At 45.4% G+C, this 23,533-nt stretch overlaps 1 protein-coding gene across 3 annotated transcripts in view; it reads left to right on the forward strand.

Annotated features, from left to right (window-relative positions):
- Positions 1-23,533, forward strand: part of tafa5a (TAFA chemokine like family member 5a) — an 849,608-nt gene that overhangs the window by 196,098 nt on the left and 629,977 nt on the right. Inside the window, exon 1 of one of the 3 annotated variants that reach the window (XM_086010302.1) lies at positions 14,859-21,738. The exons of the other annotated variants lie outside the window; for them this stretch is intronic. Within the exon in view, the coding sequence (XP_085866428.1) occupies positions 21,648-21,738 (91 nt within the window). The 5' untranslated portion in view covers positions 14,859-21,647. Of the gene's footprint in view, positions 1-14,858; positions 21,739-23,533 lie in introns of those variants that run through there. 3 annotated transcript variants of the gene reach the window in all.

Consider the following 23,533-nt stretch of genomic DNA (forward strand, 5'->3'; position numbering starts at 1 on the left):
CGATGCCTCCATTTTCGAGCAATCAACTTCATGTTTTAATATTTGTACAGTTATTACATAGTTTACTGCCATATTTTGCATCAAACAGAATAAATGAAGGATTTGTGACAATGCAAATCTTATAAGGACCCAAGCTAGCATGTCGTGCCTTTAGCACTTGGCTGCATCTTCACCCACATAAAGATTTCCTCAGAGTGGAAGGTCTGCACTGACTGTAGTAATTTCTGTCTCTCACTCCCGTCTAGCCTTAGGGTCTTTACAGTCACATGCTTTCTTCTCTTACTTTTCACTAGTGGTGGCTTCTGCTTACTGCTTTCTTCCCTCAGCCCCCATCTCCACATGTTAATTCACAAGATCACAAGATAGATTTGGATAAAGAAGGCGTTTTCAGCTCACACTTTCTGGAATACCAACATTGCTGCCTTCCCATTATAAGATTGACCTAGTAATTTCTCAAATGAGCCCAGTGACCGAGACTGAATCACTCTTCCAAACAACCCATCCCTAACAACATCTTCCGTGTAAAGAAGTACTTCCTGACATTTGTCCTAAACTTGCCCTTCACAATTCTGAACTTGTGCTATCTCGTCCTGCTGCCCAGGTACATCTGAAAGTATTGTTCTGAGTTTACTTTCTATGGGTACATGCACTTTTCATCATATATATATAAAGAGATAACCCAGATAGGACCTCTATAGGTTCCTTTCTGGGCTATCTCTTTTCAAGACTGAAAAGTCTGAGCTTATCAAGTCCTCATTTTTCATCCCCCTAACATGAGGAATCAGCCAAGTTGCTCTCCACCTCAACTCCTCTAGGGCCTGAATGGCCCCATTTACATCATTGTGGCTAGAACTGTATGCCGTAGGAAGGTGTGGTCTAACTCTTCTTCAAGTGCCATCATAATCTAATTGTACATCTTAACACTGATGCTTTACATCTCTCACCAACCAGTCAACCACAAAAATGTCACTGTATTGTTTATTTTTGGTTAACCACTACGTCCCTTCATATATCCTACATATATAGCTATGAAGGAGCATATGTTCCAAGGTCTGGCAATTGATTCTCCACATCTTCAATTTCCCTCGAATAGTACTTAAATGGATTGTAATCTTTTTGGTTCAACATTGTGCCAAGTAAGTGTGTACTGATGGGAGAAGGGATTATTGTAAACACTGAATTAGGATTGTAGGGGGTGGCGTGTGTGCAGTCAGCTCGCCTCTGACTGGGTTCCCGAGCAGTTCGAATCGCTCCCACACCCCTCGGTTCTAGACACCGGACTTAGGTTGTAGGGGGTGGCATGTGGTGGTGTTGTCTGGCGTGTACGCCCAGTCAGTTATGCCGCTGACTGTTTATGAGCGGTTCGAATCGCTCCCATGCCCCTGGGTTCTAGACATCGGACTTAGGTAGAAGGCGGCGGTACAGAGAAGACTCGGGTAGACAGGTGGTTGGATGTAAACAAAAACCAAGATTTTATTGAAGAGGAAAAATTGATACAATCTTATGGAAAATTACTAGTGTACACTTCTACAGGCAAAATACAAAAGAATAACTATATACTTATACAGGGAATGGGGAGCACACGGCACATCGAGGGAAAACAACTATCTTAACAATCCCCTTATCCTTACCCCACCCCCTATACCTAACTAGATCAAGCTATGAGGGGTCAGAACTTCATGCTCACCAATCAAAAGGGGTCTGCTGGACTCAAAACAGCGGTTGGGTTCGGGGTTCGCTTTTGATGCTTTCTGGAGCCTGCCGTCATCACGTGGTCTCCGAGTGCTGCAAGGGCATTGTCCAGGTTCAAGTACCCCAAAGTTAAAGTCTCTATTTGGGTACTTTACCTTGCAGGGATGATTCTTCGTCGTCGGCCGACAGTTTGAGTTTGTGTGAAGATAGTCGCAGGTTGGCTGAGGCTGAAGGCCCGATGATTCGAAGCCTCCCCTCAGTTCATCTCCTCAGTTGGTCTTCCTCAGTTGGTCTTCTTCGGTCGGTCTTCCCTCCTCCCCTCGTCGCGTCCCACCTCACCTGGCCTGAATTGTCCGTGTCCGCCCAATGCAGTGCCTGGGCGATTTCCAGATGGAGTGGGGCAAAGGCACGGGCAAAGGCCAGGGGGTAAGCGCGGGACGGGGAAAGAGCGACAGACACGAGGGCGAGGGTCAGCAGAGCCGAGCAGAGCAGAGAGAAGAGAGAGATTGCTACCCGGGACCTTCAATTATACTCTTTTCAAAAACCCTTATCTGCGCGCCAAATCAGGTTAGTTCTTTGTCTTAATCTTGGTGGGCTATTTTAAATAATGGCAGCAATCCATACTAACTGTTTTTAGATGGCCGGTAATCACATCTACTGGCCCGATAATTGACTTGTTTTGTCATGATTGTTCCTTGATGGGCCTGTCCAGCCTCGAAGGCTCTCTTAATCTGTTTCCGATTATATATGTAAACTGCTTGATGGCCTTAACTATAGGCCAAAACTGAATTTAGATTTGTCTCCAATTCGGTTTAATACATAATTCAAAGTTCTGTCTGGTTTCAAAATACGAAGTCTCTCTTCACAGAAACTGTAGCTTTGGTTCCGATCCACAAGCTGTCTGCGTTGCAGAGTCCATTTTAAAATCTCACAGGCTTGCTGCCACGAGGCACGGATGCCTTCTTGGGTACCCCTTTTTTATTTAAAATGTCCACGCAGGGTACCATTTATTAATAACAACCTTTGGGGAAATGTAGAAATTTTGCGAATCTTACAAGGTACAGGCGGTGATACAGAATTGGAGTAGACAACTGGTTTGGTACAAGAAAACTGTATTTTATTAAAAGGCACAATAAAATTACAACACTGGAAAAATAACTGGAATAGTTACAGGCTTACAAGAGTACACTTAATTAGGAATGGGGAACACACGGCTCATCGAGGGAAAAATCACAGTATTAATCCCCTTACCCTTGTCCCACCCCCAATACCTAACTAATTGTGCTGTGAGGGGCCAAGGATTAAGCTCACCAATAAGGGTTTCTGGACGGGTCGAATCCTGTCGATTGGGCCGGTTGCGGTTTTTGGAGTTCGCTCTTGGTGTCCTTTGGGGCCTGCCGTCATCACGTGGTCCCAGGGCGCGGCGGTGGAGTCATCTGAGTAAAGTACCCTCTTTTCTGCCGTTAGAGATAGGGAGTAAAGTTTTTGTTGGGTACTTTACCTTGCAGAATGGAAACTTCAGGTTTTGTTCTTCTGGTAGTGATCTGGTCATCGAAGCTTTGTTGCGGTTGGGGTTCGGTGTTGGCTTTGTCGCGGTGGCCTAGATCGTTACCTGTGCAGTGGTAATGATCCGAAGGTATAGTTTACCCGGCCCTTTTGTTACCGCGGTGCTCGTGGTTGTCAGCTTCTTCTTCTACCCCTGCTTCGAATATCAGCTTATGCCTGGACCGGGGTGTGTGCCTGCTCGTCCCCAACGTTTCTCTATGCTGCCCTTCTCTGCTTATCGGCCTTGCCATTCGCCTCGTCTCGCCTGCCCGCTTGCTGCCCCATGCGTCCTGTATGTTTTGAGTCCTGTGTCGAGTCCCCTCTCTCAGCCCGTCTGTTCGGTTACCAGTGGGCCTACAATTATACTATTTCGGAGGTTCGTTATCTGCACGCCAAATCAGGGTTAGTTCTTTGTCTAATTTTGGCGGGCTCGTTAAAGTGAATATTGTCGTTCACTTTAACTGCTTTTTGGGTGGTTGCCCCGCTGTTAAACGTTCCTTAATGTCTCGGTGTTTGTTATTCATAATGTTTAATCTGCGTTTTCCTGGCTTGGTGGCTACTTCAAACTGTAACCGATTATTTTTGCAAAAGGTTTGATGGGTTGAAGATTAAGTCTTTCCTGAGTTGATTGGTTTCAAAAATGAAGAATGCGTATTCTGCATTATCTAATGTCTGGCTTCAGAAATAACAAGTTCCTCAGAGACCCAGGCATGTCATCTGACCTGCCGTTTTTGCAGGGCCCTGCTCTTCTTCAATCTTGCAGACTTCTGCCACGAGGTCCAGAAGCCATTTTGTTTAGGGTTCCCTTATAACTTCGTCCTTCAGGGTCCCTTTATTAATAACTCTGGGGAATGTGGGAATTTTGAGAACCCTACACTCCCCCCTGTTGATACTAAACTCGCTTTAAGTATCATACCTACGAAGGTGAGCAAAATTCCGACCCTCCACAGCCAATCTTCCCCGTAATTACCTATCTATAATCCCATGACACACGCATTTCCCATTCTTCGAAAATGTAGTGTACATAAGCATACCTAGGCAAAAATACAATTATATACACACATCCAAGCATGGAGGGGATCCCACACCCTGCACCACTTGGTACATACACATCTTTATTAAAAATAACACGTCAAAACCTTTATTGAAAAAAATAACAAAAAACACAAAAAAAACGACAATCTTTATTCAAAATACAAAATAAAAGATTCAAGCAGGTGTATCTCCCTCCACCTTAACATAATGCGCTTTCCAAGTCCTTTGGTTTCGGAATTCTAGTATTTTGCCTTTTCCCTTGCACTGAGTGCACAACAGATACAATACTATTCCCAGCTGGCAAACCACGAGGATGTGGGAAGCCATTCTAACCCATGAAGGGACCTCTATATTTTCAAAAATGTCCCACCAGGGTGGAACTACAATATCCAATATCTTGGCCCCTATCTCTACCGTCTTCTGCTCTAATGTGTAGAAATGTTTTTGTGAGATGATTACTGCTTTTAGTACCTTGGTCAGATGTTCTGGTAGAGGGGGAATTTCGTAGCCGAAATGTGCTACATATATTTGCAGGTTGGTAAAATTCTCTTTTACAGTGAGGTGAACAGTGGAGGGTTCAGGAATGGGGACAATCCATTCCTGGGCCACTTGAACTTCTGCCTCGGGTTTAAAGCAGAAACTGCTGTCACTTACCGGACACCAGCTATGCTGTCCATGCTGGTAGTGGGGTTCACCTGTGGTGACACAATATGTCCCACCTCCTATATATGCTAGCTGTGGGGGAACATGGTCTTGTGCCATTACCTCCATAGTACAGTTTATAGGTTTTGCGCCAGCAGCTTTAAACCCGCACTGTGGTTTAGAATAGGCATTCAAGTGCTGGGGACACAGTATTATGTGTGCTCCCCGGCTCCGGCACCCCGAGAGGTCAGTACCTGTCATAGCGTGCTCCCACTTTATGACATAAGGTGGGACCAGTGTAAAACGGATGTGTGCACCCCATTGAATGACTCCAATGTTCTCTACCCTGTACACTGGTGCAGGTCGGGCTGTCCCACCCATGACCGGCATCCTCACTACTATCCCCATGATAGTGTGGTTGGAACGTCCACAATCTACTGGGACAGGGTAGGCCTCAGAAGCTAGCCGGAGTTGGCACGGGCTCAATGCATTACAGTTTTTGCATGCTTCTCCAGCTCAGCAATGATAACTCTGAACCTACTACTGTATTTTCATCCATTAAGATTTTTCGCAACTGTGTTTTAAATCGTTTATCTGTGTCTGTAATTCTATGTCATCTAGGCTGTTGATGACAGAGGACCCTGTGTTAAACGCTGTGAAAACATCATTCCAGGCTCCCCTTCTTTGTCTCCCCGCATTACCAAAATACTCATGGCGTGTAGTGTACAATTCTATCTTGTCTACATTGGCAAAATCGAACTCGTAGAATTTCCTAAACATTTCTTTTAACCGGGCCTGGTATAGCTGTTCTGTCTCTTTGGGGCACCACTCAGGTAAGTGTACCTCGGTAAGGTTCAGGATCACGGAAGCTACCGCGTAGTGTACCCCCTGGTATAGCACCTTTTCCGTCGGCACTAGTACCAGCCCATTCCCTGGTCCCTTGGTGGTGGCAGGGCACCCCTCTCTGTGTGTCCTTGCTGCCTGAGTCGTGGGCAGGGGCTTTCGGGCGCGTGCCATGAGTTCAGTGGCTTTAACTGGGGCTGGGTAACATGGGACTATGCAAGTGTGTAGGTGGGAATCCCATTCCACCCCCTCCCCTTATCCTGCCATGATGCGGAGAAGATGATGGATATGCCTGTGGGGCAGGCCCTTTGTGACCCCCACATGCAGACATAAATTCCCTGTTCCGACTCCCACCACTTATCCCAGCATACTCTAGTCCCCCCTCAGGTCCCTGTGACTGTCCGGTAGGTGTCGTTCCCTAGTCGTACCCAGTCAGCTGTACGGTCCCCCATGTCTCTGCTCAGCTTCCTGAGCCACCACCACCTTCCCAGGGGAATCTGTCCTCTGCAAGTCAGGCACACGCGTTTCCCCTCAGTGACCCCGACCCGTGAGGCCACAACCTGTATGCTGGGGCAGGGGAGGGAGGCCTCCCCGTAGGTGAACCCGGTCTGGCTGGAGTACCGGGTGGAGTTAGATCCCAGCCACCCTGGCCATCTTCCCTCATGGGAATAGATAGCGAGCTCTGTGGGAGTCCTCCACGTCACCTCGGTCACTGATGCTCACCCCTACCAGGGCGAGCAGGAGCAGAACCTTCCTCATCTCGAAATCCCTTCTGTAAAGAGACATAAGAGGATATAGCCAGGTCCCAAGAAGATTCTCTGGCTTGGGTGAAGCATAGTCGAGTCTTGCGACCTCGACTCAATACAAACACTCTTAAACAAAAATACTTAAACTACCAATCACCTTAAATAAACTTAACCTAACACACAAACATAACAATAACTAAACTTACATTACAGAAACTATGTACATCCGCCGCCCGTCTCCGGGCGGCCAGGCTAATCCCTGTTCGGGCTGCAGCACACTACTCCCTTCGGTGTGGCTGCTCTGTCCTGTTTCTTTGGTCCCTCGCAGCCTGTGGCTGCTGGCTGGGGACCTCTGCCCTCAGACCAATCCCTGACTCGAGAGGCTGCCCTTTTAAACTGGGGAGCCGGTGACCACGGTTTCCTTGGCTGTGGCATTCGTGGGGACCTTCTGGGGACTTTGGCGGTTGGGGTTTTTCTGGCTGGTGGTTCTTTAACCCAAGCCACTGCCCCCTCCGGTGCGGTCTGTGAGCTTTCCACTACCGCTGGCTGGGGATTTTCATCCTCAGGCTTTACCTCTCCTAAACCTGTGCTAGGGGCAGGTAATTCTTCGTAGTCTGATGCTGCAGGCTGAGGGTCCTCGCCCTCAGGTCCCAGATCTGGATCAGGGGCAGGGTCTTCGCCCTCACATCCCACCTCATCTAAATCCCAGAAGAGTGGGGGAGTGTCCCAGGCGGTGGGTGGGATAGCCCCTCCCCTAAAACAAGCCACTGCACCTGCCTGTGCAGTCTGTGAGTTCTCCCCTGCTGCAGGCTGAGGATTTCTATCCTCAGATCTTGCCCCAACTGGCTGTTCTCTTTTCTCGGGTTTAAACAATTTGCATTGATTAATGTAACTGGCAGCCTGTTTTAAAATCTCGTCCGCTGCCCCGAACGGGCCTTCTATGGACTCCCCACTCTTTCTTCTTACCGGGACGGCCTTAAGGGCGGGATCTTGGGCTTGGTCCAGGGCCAAAGCTACCCCCTGTGTGCCTCCCTTGTCCCAGATTGTGGCTACCGAACCTGTCCGATAGGGGTCCCAAGACTCTCCTTCCCTAGCCCTCTGCTTGGCCACCTCGTTGGTCTTTTGGTTACCCTCCCACATGGTATGGAGGGGTCCTAACTCTATGGCCAAAGGTTTGGCCATTTCCCCAGCCTGCTCGTTCCCTGTGAATCCCATTAGGATAAATGGGACCTCGTTGGACCTGGGTGAATTGGTCGGGTCTTCCGAATGGACCACCGTGCTGGAAGCGCCAGTGTCCACCGAATATCTCCCCTGCACCGTCTCCACCTGCATCTTAACACAGGGCCTGCTCCCCTCGTCGTTTTCAAGGGGACACAGGTAAACAGGCTGCGCTGGTTCTAGTCAGGGCCGTGGGTTGGATGGGGCTGATGGGGTCAGAGCACCAGTGGTGGCTGCTACCCTCCCTAGGCCCGTCAATAGTGTCCTCATCGCATCCAGACATGACTCGACTGTGGCAGGAGGATCCCTAACTCTGTCTTTTGGGCGGAGGCTGAGGAATTCTTTCCCTTGTTGTCCTTCCAAGGGTTTTTGCACTCCTTCCTCCAGTGTCCATCCTTCCCACACCCGTAACAATTAAACTTCGTGCTGGAAGGGTTATTCCCTTCCTGATGACACTTCTTCCTACCCTGGCCGGGTTTTACTTCAAGCACCTTCCCCTTAGATGGGTGTGCATCGGTTCCTCTACTATTCCTATAAGCTAGGGTCAACTGTCTGATCACCGTGAGTTTGGTGGTCAGGGGATTCTTAGGGTCAAACCAGACTTCCGCCTTGGCCCTGACCTGTGGCAAGCTGTTTGCCACCAGGCAACGGAGCCAGTGGGCCAGCTGATCCCAGTCCAGGAACGCCCGGTTAGTTGCCCCTGTGCAGGCACTCCTATACACAGGCCACAACCGGTCCGCGAAAGCCTGCGGGGTTTCCCCTGCCATCTGCACTGTCTTCTCCACTCGGGAGAAGGGACTTCCCTCATTCATCCCCATGGCCTCAAGAACTTCCTCCTTAAGTTCCCCATACTCACACTGTCCCTTCTTACACTGGTCAGAAAGGGACTGGAGGAGCTTACCCTCCAGGGAGAACAGCAGCATTTTGGCCTGCTCAGCATCATCGCACTCGTTGATGCTGGCCGCCTGCTCCACCTCCCTGAAGTGGACCGAGGGGTCCCCTTTCTCTGTGAGCTTTGGTATGTGACTTACCATAGCTCTAAGCTGTTGGGTGCCGTAGGGAACTACGAACTGGTTTTGGAGGGGTCCCTCTTCCCCGTCACGAGTGGGTGGGCCAATCCTCCGCTGCCGGGTCGGGCACATTGGCCCCGGTTCCAGCCTCTCTTGCGGGAGTTGTTCCACCTCCGCTTCTACCCCTAACTCCACCCCGCCTTGCTGCCAGACCTCGCTAAAACCTGGCGCTATGGGTGGTGGTCGTGGGACCTCCTGTTCCTAAACCGAGTCATCCCTTGGCACTACAACTGGTGTCTGAACCGTTCTCCCCTCGTTCCCTGTAAAATCCGCCTGGGCTGCCTTCGGGCTTATGAGGCACACCATGCCCTTTGCCTTCCTTAGGGCAAGGCTCAGATTCTCTATCTGTTCCTTGCAGGGGCCATGATCTGCATCTTCAAGCCCCTGTTCGCTCGCTAACTTATAGGCTGCCTTTATGTCTTTTACTTTCTCCTCTTGCTCTCTTACTTGACTCGCGAGGCGGGCATTCTTCTCCCGCAACCTCAGCTCATTGCTCTTGGCTTCGGTGACCTGGCACTGTAGATATTCCATCCTGGCCTTATGCTCCCCTATTAATTGTACCCTTTCCTGATTCAGGGCCTGCAGTGCTACCAGTAACTTCTCCCCTGCTAGAGTCCTGTCTTGGACTTCCAGGGCTGACTCCCATATCTCGGCTGCCTGTGCTTCAATGAGCCTGTCCAGGAGCTGGATCTGTTTCTTGAAGCACATCAGCCAGACTGCCTTTTCTATGGATTTCCTATCATCCTTCCCTTCTGTCCATTTAGCTGCAGCATCTACCGGACGCCCAGCCTTTAACAGATTAGTGATCCACTTCTTAGTGATATTCACTTTACTGAATACATAGTCAGAAATCCTCTCTTCCATTATGGGTTGCTCTCCCGAACCAATGTCGACTGTATCGCACCCCTGTTGCCGGAGTCCTGCCGCGGTCGCCATTTTTGTAGGGGTGGCGTGTGTGCAGTCAGCTTGCCTCTGACTGGGTTCCCGAGCATTTTGACTCGCTCCCACACCCCTAGGTTCTAGACACCGGACTTAGGTACAGGCGGCGATACAGAATTGGCGTAGACAACTGGTTTGGTACAAGAAAACTGTATTTTAATAAAAGGCACAATAAAATTACAACACTGGAAAAATTACTGGAATAGTTACAGGCTTACAAGAGTGCACTTAATTAGGAATGGGGAACACACGGCACATCGAGGGAAAAATCACAGTATTAATCCCCTTACCCTTGTCCCACCCCCAATACCTAACTAATTGTGCTGTGAGGGGCCAGGGATTATGCTCACCAATAACGGTTTCTGGATGGGTCGAATCCTGTCAATTGGGCCAGTTGTGGTTTTTGGGGTTCGCTCTTGGTGTCCTTTGGGGCCTGCCGTCATCACGTGGTCCCAGGGTGTGGCGGTGGAGTCGTCTGAGTAAAGTACCCTCTTTTCCTCTGTTAGAGATAGGGAGTAAAGTCTTTGTTGGGTACTTTACCTTGCAGAATGGAAACTTCGGGTTTTGTTCTTCTGGTAGTGGTCTGGTCATCGAAGCTTTGTTGCGGTTGGGGTTCGGTGTTGGCTTGGTCGCGGTGGCCTAGATCGTTACCTGTGCAGTGGTAATGATCTGAAGGTATAGTTTACCCGGCCCTTTTGTTACCGCGGTGCTCGGGGTCATCGGCTTCTTCTTCTACCCCTGCTTCAAATGTCAGCTTATGCCTGGACCGGGGCGTGTGCCTGCTCGTCCCCAACACTTCTCTACGCTGCCCTTCTCTGCTTATCGGCCTTGCCGTTCACTTCGTCTCGCCTGCCCGCTTGCTGCCCCGTGCATCCTGTGTGTTTTGAGTCCTGTGTTGAGTCCCCTCTCTCAGCCCGTCTGTTCGGTTACCAGTGGGCCTACAATTATACTATTTCGGAGGTTCGTTATCTGCGCGCCAAATCAGGGTTAGTTCTTTGTCTAATTTTGGTGGGCTCATTAAAGTGATTATAGTCATTCACTTTAACTGCTTTTTGGGTGGTTGCCCCGCTGTTAAATGTTCCTTAATGTCTCGGTGTTTGTTATTCATAATATTTAATCGGCGTTTTCCTGGCTTGGTGGCTACTTCGAACTGTAACCGATTATTTATGCAAAAGGTTTGATGGGTAGAAGATTCTTTCCTGCGTTGGTTGGTTTCAAAAATGAAGAATGCGTATTCTGCATTATCTAATGTCTGGCTTCAGAAATAACAAGTCCCTTACAGACCCAGGCATATCATCTGACCTGCCGTTTTTGCAGGGCCCTGCTCTTCTTCAATCTTGCAGGCTTCTGCCACGAGGTCCAGAAGCCATTTTGTTTAGGGTTCCCTTATAACTTCGTCCTTCAGGGTCCCTTTATTAATAACTCTGGGGAATGTGGGCATTTTGAGAACCCTACAGGATATCACAGTATTTAAGGCATGAATGTTATATTCACTGATCACATTTTGTGTATGTGGGGTTTCTGTATCTATAAGCACTTTGCTCATAAATTTGATCACTGTTTGTTCTAAAGTGGAGACTGCATGTATGCAGATTATAACCATAAACTGGGGGAACAAAACACGTTTGAAATTCTACCAGGTACTGTGTCTGTTAAGCCCACAACAATGCAGTTCATCAGTCATTCTTTCCCGTATTTGCTTTGTTTGACACAACTTACATAAAGATCTATTAAATGTGGTACGGACTGAAGACTTGTAAAATTCTTCTTTAATAAATAAATAGATTTTTCCAGCTTCATTTAAAAATAGCCTAAGTCTCCCGATTGATTATGCTTATTTGCATTCAACAGGACAGGAAAGGTTGTTCAGAACACCCAGCTTCACATATTTTCCCTTTGCTTTTTGTCCCAATGGATAGATGTGATGAATGGCTGCTGTCCATTCCTAGCTCTATGGTAGGTGGCAGCATTCACCTATTTGAAACGACGTGATTTACAGATGACTGAAAACATTTTATGATGAAAGCAAGATACTTTTTGGATTCTGGCAACAAAAAGACAAGCTGGGATATGATTTATATGAGAATAGGATTTTGTGTTGTAGTGTCATGGATCTGGGAAGAAAAAAGAAAACAAAAAATAATTTAAAAAACTTTATTGATCTTTGGAGGACCGAAGTCTTATTTTATCTGGTGTCTAGCTTACAACAAAAAGTGGAATTTTCTGTTTTCTTCACTGTAGAACATAAATCAAAACATGTCCATGGGCTCTGTGTGTGTTCCTTTCATGCTGTAATACTAAGCAGGATTGTTCTACAGAATAAAAATCCAAATGAAGATTGCCCAGTGTTGCCAGTAACTGTAAATAATATTGAGAGTTTATTTAGTACTGATGTGAGAGCAAAGTCCTGCCAATATCAGTATCAATGGAAGATTTCTGTCTGTATAGCTTCTTCCTTCCTATGTTCTTTTAAATAATGTGTATGATCAATTGTGCTGTTAGTATCAGAGCTATTTTAATAAATCATTATCTGGTTGTGTTTGCCAACCACAATTGTGCTAAGATTGTGTTTGCAACTAAGCTGTAATAGAGGGATTTTTATTTATTGTAACCATGTCCTCATGTCTGTCCAGATCTGAGTATTCCTGCACATCCAGTCATGTAGCAATCTATCCACTCTTATTCAAGACCCACAGTACATGTGGTGGAGAATATATGGGGGTGGATTCACCCCCAGGGCTGGCCAATCGGTCAGGAGCCCAGTAATTCCCCCGGGAGGCCTAGTTCATGTTGATCATTTACATCGGGTTGGTGAGATGCGGAAAAGCACCCTGGGCCATCCCGCCAGCTCTGGGCCACCACAATATCAGATGGTCCGGCCGGCCTCAGCACCAGAGGAAAGTAAGTACCTGCGTTGGGGTGTGGGGGTGGGGGGGGGGGGGGTGGTGGCGGACGGGGAATTGATCAGCGGAGAGGAGGCAGCCATAGTGGCAGTGGCCCAGGCTGGGTTCATGGAGCCTGGAGGAGTACGGCTGCTCCTCTTGGCCCCACAAAAATGAAGTGGATCTCACCTTTGGGATCTCCTTAGGGCGGACAGCCACCTCATGCTGGCCGGAGCATGCATAGCACATGCTCCTCCCAGCTCTCAGTCCTAAAATGGCAAGCGGGGTCAAAGGAGCCTGTTTAGCATTCTAAATGGGGCTAAGGCCTGACCTGGGGGGGTGGGGTGGGCCGTCTGACCACTCAGTGGTAGGCCTGGGGAAAGATTGCTGCCGTCATAACAATGGCGGAACAGGGGCGGTAGGTCATTGCCTACATTATTGAGGTTGCACCGTTCCCATTTCCAGCCAGACAAGAGTCCTGAAAATATATCCCTGTGTCTTAACAAAATTTCAGCGAGAAACATAAGTGAATCCTAGGTAAGGATATCACATACTTGTCTACGAAATATTTAAGCACAATTTGGTGCATTTTAAAACTAGGCACCACTGAACAAAGTTGGCATTTGTCTCTGAGAAGACTGAAGCTTCAGAGGACCCTGAAGATGGGTGGGGGACAATATCCCACCGCAACAACCATCGTCCCTTTAACGTCTGTCCACCGAATGCAACTCATGCAGGTGGAAACAGGTGAAACATAGGTGAGTGTGTCTGAAGATAAATATAATAACTTGAGTGCTTGTTCTTCTTAACATTGTGCCATTAAATTATAGACTTAGTCAGTGGGCTGAATGAAACTTTGTAAAGTTTATTATCCAGAAAACAATTTATACATGGCTGGACAGATCCTAACCAATTGAACTTTACAGGCATGGCTGGAAAAACTAAATTTGGGCAACTGCCTTCATGTGTGGCTGTACTTTTACCAATGCGTTTCAAAATGCCATAACTTGGTGGATTTCAAAGTATTATAATGTTCAGCTTTGGCACAGAGAAAAACAGCAGGTTCTTTCTTATAAACACATTTGCTGTATTTCATAAGCTAACCCCCTGGACTCAATTTCAAAGCAGTTATCAGCAAGACACAAAACTACTGGTGAAAGGAGAAAGATACATATTTTCTATGTAACCACAGCTACCTCATTTATTCTTAATCATCTTCTTTAGCGTGTTTGTGCTAACTGAGGGGTGAGGGTGGAGGGGAGAGCTGGTTTCAAAGGTCGACAATGATCCCCCTTTTCATTTGTCTTCTCGATTTTATTTCCTCTGAAGTTGGTGCCAAGAATTTGTTGCAAATATCATCAACTGAGAGCCGGTGTTAACTGAAAGCATAGCTGGAATTTTGTAATTACGTTTTTTTTAAATCCCTAAATAGCCTCCTTCAACAGAACAGATAGAATTTGTTGTTTGTTTAAAACAAGGCACTAAGCTTTTACAGACATTCAGACACTATCTGTTGGTTCTCTAGCTGAGAACCAATTTCTCTCTGGCATAGACTCCAAGTAACATGAAGTTCTGCTTCCTTGTGGCCATCCACTTTGATTAAGTTTAAATAAAATATCTGGCTGGCATTGCAAGGGTCAAAAATACTATTTTACTACTCAGCATAAATTTAAAGTGTTCTAGAGACATAGAATGGAATTTTAACCCCCCAAAACAGGCATGTTTAGGATGTTAACATTTTTTAAATTTCAAACCTGAACCCTACCCATCTTGAACCCGCCCACTTCCATTTTTAACAGAGGTGGAATGGGGGAGGCAGGAAACCAACCCGTTCCCAGGAGGCGGCTTGTTCATTCATTTAGATATTTTAATGAGGCTGTTTGCCTCATATTTTATATCTCTTCCAGGTTTGACCCTGGCTGGCTGGGTTTCCCGGGCTTCGGGAAACCTGGCAGCTAAATAGAGGTGAGGACTGCTGCATGTAAGATGTAAGTGCATTTCCAGCACTGCTTGTGGGCCAGGAGGAACAGAGGCAGGATTGCTTCCCCCGACCCCCCAAGCTAACCTGCTTCCCTCCCTGCGATTGGTTGGACCTCCTGCGATTGGTTGGACCCACGCCCGCTTCACCGACATGCTCCACGATTGCCGATTTCCCACCCCCCACGATCGGACTCCCCCCGCAATCACCAATCCCCCCCCCCCAAAACCTCCACCTAAGCCCTGATCTGTCTCCGGCCTCCTGCGATCGCCCCCTGACCCAGCAAGCCACACTGAACCCACCTCCCCCCATCATGATCTCTACCCCAGCAGCAGGAAACCTACCTGCTCCTGGACTGCAGCCTCTTTTGCAGCATGTCCTACCCAACAGGGAGCCAAACCTGTCAATTAGGCTGGCTTAAATTCATGGAAACTTACAGCACAGAAACTTACAGCACAGAAAGAGGCCATTTGGCCCATCGTGCCTGTGCTGGCTCTTTGAAAGAGCAGTCGTGCTTAGTCCCACCTCCCTGCTTTTTCTCCATAACTCTGTAAGTTCCTCATCCTCAAGTACCTGTCCAACTCCCTTTTAAAATTATTGATGGAATCAGCATCCACCACCTTTTCAGGTAGAGCGTTGCAGATCCTGACAACTCACTGAGTGAAAAAAATTCTCATCTCCCCTCTAGATCTTTTGTCAATGATTTTAAATCTATGACCTCTGGTTATTGACCCACTCGACCGAGGGAATGGTTTTTCTCTATCTACCCTATTAAAACCTCTCATCGTCTTGAAAACCTCCACTAGGTCACCTCTTAACTTTTTCTGTTCCAAGGAGAACAGTCCTAATTTTTCCAACCTCTCCTCATAAGTGAAGTGCCTCATCCCTTGTAACATCCTGGTAAATCTCTTCTGTACCCTTTCTAAGACCTTCCGGGCAGGGATTCTGTTGAAAAAAACTCCACACACCCTGCAGAGTTAAAACTCCACGGCGTTTGGGGGTCCCGACAAGAACTCCTCCCCCCCCCCGGCTTGGAAATCACGCCCCAGTAAAGATCGGCCATAGAGTAGATTCCGACTTTGCAACAGTGTAAAACGAGTGAAAGTAAATTGGCAGCCCATTTTACATCACTCCCAATGTTTATTTCGAGTGGTGGGGATTCCATGAAAGAAAGAACATATATAAATTTTTAATGGGCTTTTCATGCTCTGCACTATCTTATGTTCAAAAGATTCATATTTTTAAAATTATTTTTATTCAAATCCTGATAGAGGTCATAGCAGCTAGTGTAATATTAAACACTAACTGTGAGATTGACCTGATGAGTATAAATGTGAATCAAAGGTTAATGTGAGATTTGCCACCAGGTAGCAGATCTCAAGTGAAATCATTACATGATATTCTTCACATAAGACAGCATACTTCAAAGTGCCACAGTTACTTACAGATGCCAAATGAATCTTATAATAAATCTTTTAAAAATATAAAGAACGCCAGTCATTTCCTGATGGTTTTTATGGCATTAATTACCTGGCTTTTCCTCAAGGACAGGAGCTGGGTTTTACAAGCAACTGCAAATCTATAGACACTTCCCTCAGCAACTTCTTCCAGCCTCAAATTGACCTCAAGGTATGCCAATTTAGCTCACTTCTGTACAAGGATTACTTGAGAAGTGGCCTTAAAGGGTTTCACACAGCTCCGTCTTAGCAGCTAAACTTAACAACATGCTCTAGAACCAAGAATGCTCATGAGGAATGCCATGGGAGGTCAGCTTTTTTGTTGTTGAGAATTTTGATTTTAAGTGTTGGAATTCAAACCCCAATTTTGACATTTTAGAAGGAATCTAAGCTAACAGGACTGTCAGTCCAGTCCCCAATGTCTTTTATATGTCCCATATATTGATAAAGCACCAGCCTGTAAAGAACAAGGGTATGCACTGTAACCCTCACTGACATGAATACACATCAGCGGTCCCACAAGGTCATTTCTGATTTGTTTTTTTACAATGTTTGGGCAGATTTGTAAAGGAGATATTTCAATGTAAAACTAAAAAGGAAACTAAAGGTAGTTAAGAGCTTTTATAGCCGGTGATACAGAATCCCAGTAGAGAATACTGGAGAGCTGTAATCCAGATTGAATTGGTAGGTTGCCAACTCTGAGAGATAGAGAAAGAAAGGGAATACTGTTTTCAATCAAAAAGTTTATCATCAATATATCTGGAGAAATCCTACTTCATGTAAGAGCTTTGGTCTGTCTGAAGCTCTTTATTTCAAATTTTAATAAACATGAAATATATATTTTTTTACAAATCCCTCTTCATATCTTGAACATTGCTATAAGATCTTCTGCTTATTGCAGGGAGGAAAATAAAGATGAAATTATTTACCATGTGTTTTAGTCATGTTTAAACATGACCCCAAATGAGAATTGATTTACCCGGCTGACATCCATCATTACTAAAGCTCGTGTTACAGGAAGCTTCGAGTTATTTTTGCTGTGCATTTCAGAAGATGAACCTTACAGGAAGGATGCAACTAAATCAATTAATTATATGTTCTTGTAGCTAAAAAAAATCATTTTACTGTAATGAGTTTCCCCAGATCTACCTTCAATCCAAATTTGGTTAAAAATCTTGTTGGATCTTTTATCGTATGAAAAATTGAGAACCTCTTGAGCCAATGGTATTAGTTTTGACTGATTTAGATCCCATTGCTGGAGTATTGAGAGAGGTGTGTTAGGAGAGAGATGGTGTAACTATCGAGGATACAGGGTGACTGCTATCCTCCAACTTGGCTATATTGAATAACAGTTCAATTTTTAGTTGAATTTCATTATAACAATGCACTTCACTGTAGAACCTAGAATTTGTATGATTTACTTTGCACAATAAGAATGTTTCTCACCTTTATTTTTTGTACATGACATCTACATGACATTCTGGATTGATTATCAGTATGTGGATAGTGTTTTAGGTAATCTGGATTGTTTTAGTCGTGTTTATTGACAAAATTATTTGGCATCTGCAGTCAGAGGGAGAATATGCCAGCTGATGCTGGAGTTATACAGATATGATTTTCTGATGTCTCAGTTTAGACTTGTTCCGTTACGAGATTCACACAAACCTACCAATGAAAAGGAAACAACTGCTGCCAGCATTGCACAGATATGTATCAGGTAGTCAAAAATAATCACGAGACCAAGAAAAATCATAATTTTTTTTCATAAAGATCCTAACACACTCGATTACTGTAACACACGTTAGCTGTCATTGTGGCCAGTTACTCTTGCATGTTTATCTGTTGAAAAATCTAAAATTCTCAAATTAAAACCTTAAAGGAAATGGACGGTTTAGAGCTGATGGGGTGCTAGAATTTCAGATCTTAACCCATCAAAATCATAGAGATCCTGATCCACTTTTACAAGGGCTTTTCATTTTCAATTATCATCTATTTAAAGGGCACATTTGCAATTGTATTATGTAAAGTAAAGTGTACCTTGCAGAGATTTATTATTCAGCAACATGCTGTATAAGAGAGCTGATACCAAAGTCAGTCAACCCAACAGTGTATAAGGTCACCACAGAAGATCAGGTCCATACTTTGAAGACACTAACTGAAGTTGTCAGATTGTTTTTTACATTATTGTCCTGAGAATAAGTTTGAAGTGATGTTAGTTTAGTGGTGCACTATACTGAAAATATATTTTCCAAAACTAGTAATATTTTGTATGGTATTGTTCATTCCACTTAAGGTTATAACATTTAATTGCACACCCCATTTTATTCTACTGTTATTTAATGATAGCATTTCTTCACTATTCACATTTGTTGAATCCTGTATGTTAGGAAGCATTTTAGTTAAAAATAGTGTTTAGAAGTGCAGATCTGTAGGGCTGGTTAACACTTTTTTGTATCAGTATTATCAAGTAAGTTTCATGCGCTAAGCTCAACTTACCAAATTGTCTTATTATGTAGAATATTAAATATTTGCTGAAATGAGTTAAAATATTACAGCATACTGTTTATGGACTTCTCTTAAATGGAAGGTGTTAACCTTGGCTCAGTTGGAGTACTCTTACCTCTGAGTCAGAAGTTTGTGGGTTCAGGCCCACTCCAGAGAGGTGGGCATATAATCCAGACTGAGATTGTAGGACTGAGAGGGTGCTGCACTGTCGTAGGTGGTGTCTTTTGGTTGAGATGTTAAATTATTGTCGCTGGGTCAAAATATTGGAACTCCATGCAGTGGTTCAAGAAGGCGGCCCACCACCACCTTCTCGAGGGCAAATAGGGATGAGCAATAAATGCTGGTCTTGCCAGCGACACCCATATCCTGAGAAATAATTTTTAAAAAAAACAAGGTCCAGTCTGCCCTGTCAGGTAGCTATAAAAGATTCCATGGCACTATTTGCCAATATTTCTCCCTCAACCAACATCACTAAAACAGATTATCTGGTTATTAATCTCACTGCTATTTGTGGGACATTGCTGCGTGCAAATTGGCTGCTGTGTTTCCATACATTACAACGGTGATGTCACTTCAAAAGTATTTCAATGGCTGTGAAGTGCTTTGGGACATCCTGAGGTTGTGAAAGGTGCTATATAAATGCAAATTTGTTCTTTTTATAAGGTGCTTTAACCCCAGCTGCAGAAGAGCAACCTTACTGAACTGGTCTGACATTTCTATTCCACCAACCCGTCATCTGCTGAACCTTGCTGAGTGAGGCTGCAAGTTTTAACAATCAGTATACAATTATGGCCAGTCTGTGTGGTGGACAGCCCCCAACTGCTGGTATAAAAATGCCAGAAAACCAAAAGCACGCCTCCTTTGTGATCACTTGACTGAGAAATGGAAGCTTCTGCAGGGGTGAGAGCAAGAATCATTCCCAGCAGGTGTTTTGTCCTGCTTGCTGATGGCTATAATGAACATTGCAGACAGCAATAGAATGCGGGACTTCAAGCTGATTAAAGCATTTGACAGTCAGCTCTCTGTCTCCTAGCGCAGCATACAATATGCTGGAATGTTCATTCGAGCTGTCACAGTGCATGCAATTTGATCTCTTGGTTTATTGATTTGATAGTCTGAAGGTTTCACTGCAATAGGCATCATCTGTTCTTCTATCTATAAAGGCACTTAAGGCTAAAACGGGTGTTAATATTTTATATTCTTACTTTTGTTGAACTTGTTAATGGCATACAATATTCTGTATTCAAAAGCATTTATTTATTTTGGGATAAAACACATTTAAATCTCTATGTTTGCCACTGGGGAAAACATTGGATACCACTCATCTAAATGGTGTTCATCCAGCCTATGCACATTGGACCATACAAAGTGACACTAGAAATATACCATACATCTGGAACTGACCTAGAATCGACGATAATACACCAAAGAATCAAATACCTTCTGCAGCATTAAAAAGATAAACATTTAATCAAATGGGGGTTGCTTTAATGTGTTGTAAACTTGTTACATCAGGATGTGTGGTACAAAGATATTACACATTGGAATCGTGGTGAATTATAGCAAATGAACCACTTGACGCAGACAATTTAACGCTGCTATCTGCAACAATAGTGAATTATGTGATTCACAGACACTCAATGAAGGTCCTCGACTTAACACCCTTCATAATCATTGATTGAGTGTTTGAAGATATGATTTAACCTCAACGATACGAATTGTTGCTACTGAGGTGTCGACGTTGACGGTGATACTGATAGCCCAGTGGTCCCTATTGCTAATGTCGTTACTGATCTGAATGAAACTCGGCTCCTGCTGGATACAGTGGACGTGGTGTTGCAGACTGAGATCTTCTCTGACTATAGGCACTCTACAGCCCATTTCTTATTTCAGATGTGTTCCGTCTGACGTCAGGAGAGGATTTACCTTACCGTTTTCCAATCCCGGGAACCTGACAACATGATCAGGGTCTTCGCTTCGATATAAAGAGAGCCGAGTGAGGAAAATAGGAAGCCCCTCAATTCGGGAGGAGGAGCAGCAATTTCCCGGGCTGAACCAGACTTGAAGCGAAATTGCCCCAGTGAGAGGAGGCTGGCGGATCGCAGTGGAGAAGTCTCCGGCTAAAAAAAAACAAATCATAAGCTGTGATCGCCAAAAAAAAGTATTTAAACGCCAGCTAGCTCTGGAAGGAAGGGTAGTGCAGACTGAGGGGGACTGACAGCATCTCCCAGAGCAGAAATCCCGCCCAGCCCCCTTCACCCGGGGGGGAAAGTAAAGTGAGGTGTGAGAATCGAGACACATAAAGCAGCCTCCTGCAAGCCCCGGGCACCATCCATGGAGCAGGTGAAGTGAGCAGAGAGGCTCCTCTCTGACCCCCCCCCCCCCCGAATGAGCTGCTGAACTGTCCAGTCTTGTGAGCAGCGAGCGAGGGGGCTCCAGCCAGGAGGAGGAGGGTGTTTGTGTGTGTTTTTTATTTAAAGGAAGGGGGGGGGGAATCATCAGCATCGGGGAGAACAAGAGTGGATCCGGCCGCCAGCCCACCCCGAGACCATGAGCTCTCCGCTCAGCGCCAAGAAAGTGAGTCAAGAGAAGCCGGATCGGATCACGAAGCTTGTCCACAACAGCGCTCGCCTCCCCCGTCTGGGGAAAGAGCTCCCGGGCCGGCTTCAATAAAGTCAAGTGAAGAGACGGGCTGCAGCTTGCTGAGAGAATAAAGTGTCTCCTCCACCCCCTCACCTCACACAACAAGCGGGAGCTGCTTCCATTGCGGAGAGCGAGAAGAGGTGGAAGAGCAAAGTGAAGGGAGGGAGGGAGTGGGGGTGGGGGAGTCAGTCCGGTGCCGTTTTAGCAATAAAGTGAGCCCTCGGAGAGCCAAGCGCCGGGGATCGGCGGCGAGTGCTGGAAGAGCTGCTCCCCCTCCCTTTATCTGCATGGATCGAGCGGAGCCGGGCACCGCGCAGCCCACCCCACTGTGAAGGCTTGCACCGGGTCTGGGCCAGAGCTCTGGGTCCGAGGAGTGGGGGCAATCTCTCTACATGTTACCTTCTGGGCAAGAGTAACGCTCAGTGCCAGGGATTGATCCGCTCTCTCTCACCATGCAGCTGCTGAAAGCTGTGTGGGCTTTGGCCGGAGCCGCTGTCTGCTGTCTTCTGATATTTGTTATCCATTCACACTTCTTGAAAGAAGGTAAACAGTTTAAATTATTTATCTTTTCACCCCCCTCGCTTTTGAGTTTTATTTTGCCTTTTGCATACCCTGCAATGTAAACAGTTTTCGCTTTGCTACGAGACAGTGAGACTAAGCAATGCAGCGTCGTTTTTAAGCACGATGTACCAATAAAAAAGAAAAATCCGAGCCTGAAATCCTCAATTATCGCTTGATTTCGTCGGATTGCAGATCGCTCCTTCTGATTTTTTTTATCTGAATGTTGCATTGGTTGTGTTGGCTTGCCTTTTTAATATCAGAACTTGGCAGTTATGTTAACTAAACGAGAGATTTATTAAGTTGAGGCATTCGCAAATGCAAAGAAGACATTGTGTTCTAATATTGATTGGTGAATGTGTGAGATGGGAGGGAGAGAGGATCCAGGTTCCTCATCCCCAGGACTGGAGTTGCAGGCGGAGAGCAGTTCGAGATTCAGTGGAGGGCGCTGTAACTCCGCACAAACAGCTCGGCACCCACAGGCTTTTACTGCTGATTTATGGAAGGGTATCGTCCGCTATTTCCATATGGCTTTCAACTTTCATTTCCCTGTCAGAAGTTTCCAGTGAGGCTAAATTGCGGAAATTGCATTACACCAGATTCACATCAAAGGGCTGTAAATGAGAACGTTCGTTTAATAGAAAGTGGGATAGATTTTCGATCTGAACCGCTGTTCGGTGACGTGCTAACCCCCACTTTATTACACTGCAAATGTGTCTGATTGGGAATTGGACTCACCTCAAGCACAGTCCAGGCGACTTAAGAATATGGGTTAGATTACAGTTTACCTCAGTGGAAACTTTGTCTTCTGAAACAAGCAGAAGACACGGGGTAAAAGCCACCGATAATCAATAAATTAATTGTGAGTTTTAATTAGGATACTTTATAATTATTATTTTACAGTGATTCGCGCTTAGAACTTTTAAAAAGTTTTTTTTACCTTAGGAGACAACTTCGATCGAACGATTGCATACTTTACAAACAATTTCAACTGACCATCTGTCGAGGCATATTTAGTACCAAGTCAGTATATCATTCCGAGACAATTTATTTGAACCAAAATGCATGGCTTGTTTTATTGGCAACCAAAGTAGAATGCACAATTTGTTTAGAGAATCTATTTTGCCGTGCACTGGAAAAGGGGAGTACCGCCTCTTGTTCATTCGCACCTTTTGGCACATCACTCTGCGGTTGTGGGAGCAGAACCATTCTTGGAGGTAATTGTCATCCACACTATTGATCAGCAGCTGAAGGAGGGTTTGCCGATAGTGTCTGATAGCCCTGTTGTCCGGTGTCACGGTGCAAAACCCATCCAGACTATGGAAAGCCAGCAGCAAGGGGCTTTTTGGTGTTTATGATAGGGAATTCAGCATCCAGCCTGACGTGTTTGGCACTCACTCAGAGTTTAGCAATTAACTGTTGCCATGTCCTGGTCTAACATTTATTAATGAGTAACAATAATTGAACCTGAGCAATCACGGGAAATCAGAACTAAAAGAATGAATGGATTGTATTACAGATTGAGTTAAATAATATTCACACATTTTAAAAAGAAATCGAACCATTAGGAGTATTTTGTTGCTCTCTGTATTTTATAGTTTTAAATGTAGCATTATAAATACAAGTAATATAACAGTGTGGTAAAACCAGCATCTTCCAGTACTGCAGAGTGAGATTATTGAATGGCACTTTATTTGAAGAACTTGACTGCTAATATGTCATCCGTTTGATTCCAGATTTTAAAAATATATTAATTTTCCTTCATAGGCAAAACTCTAAA

The sequence above is a fragment of the Somniosus microcephalus genome, chromosome 17 (assembly GCF_052327205.1).
Source record: "Somniosus microcephalus isolate GS21.2 chromosome 17, FLI_Smic_1.0, whole genome shotgun sequence".
In the NCBI taxonomy this organism is placed as follows: domain Eukaryota; kingdom Metazoa; phylum Chordata; class Chondrichthyes; order Squaliformes; family Somniosidae; genus Somniosus; species Somniosus microcephalus.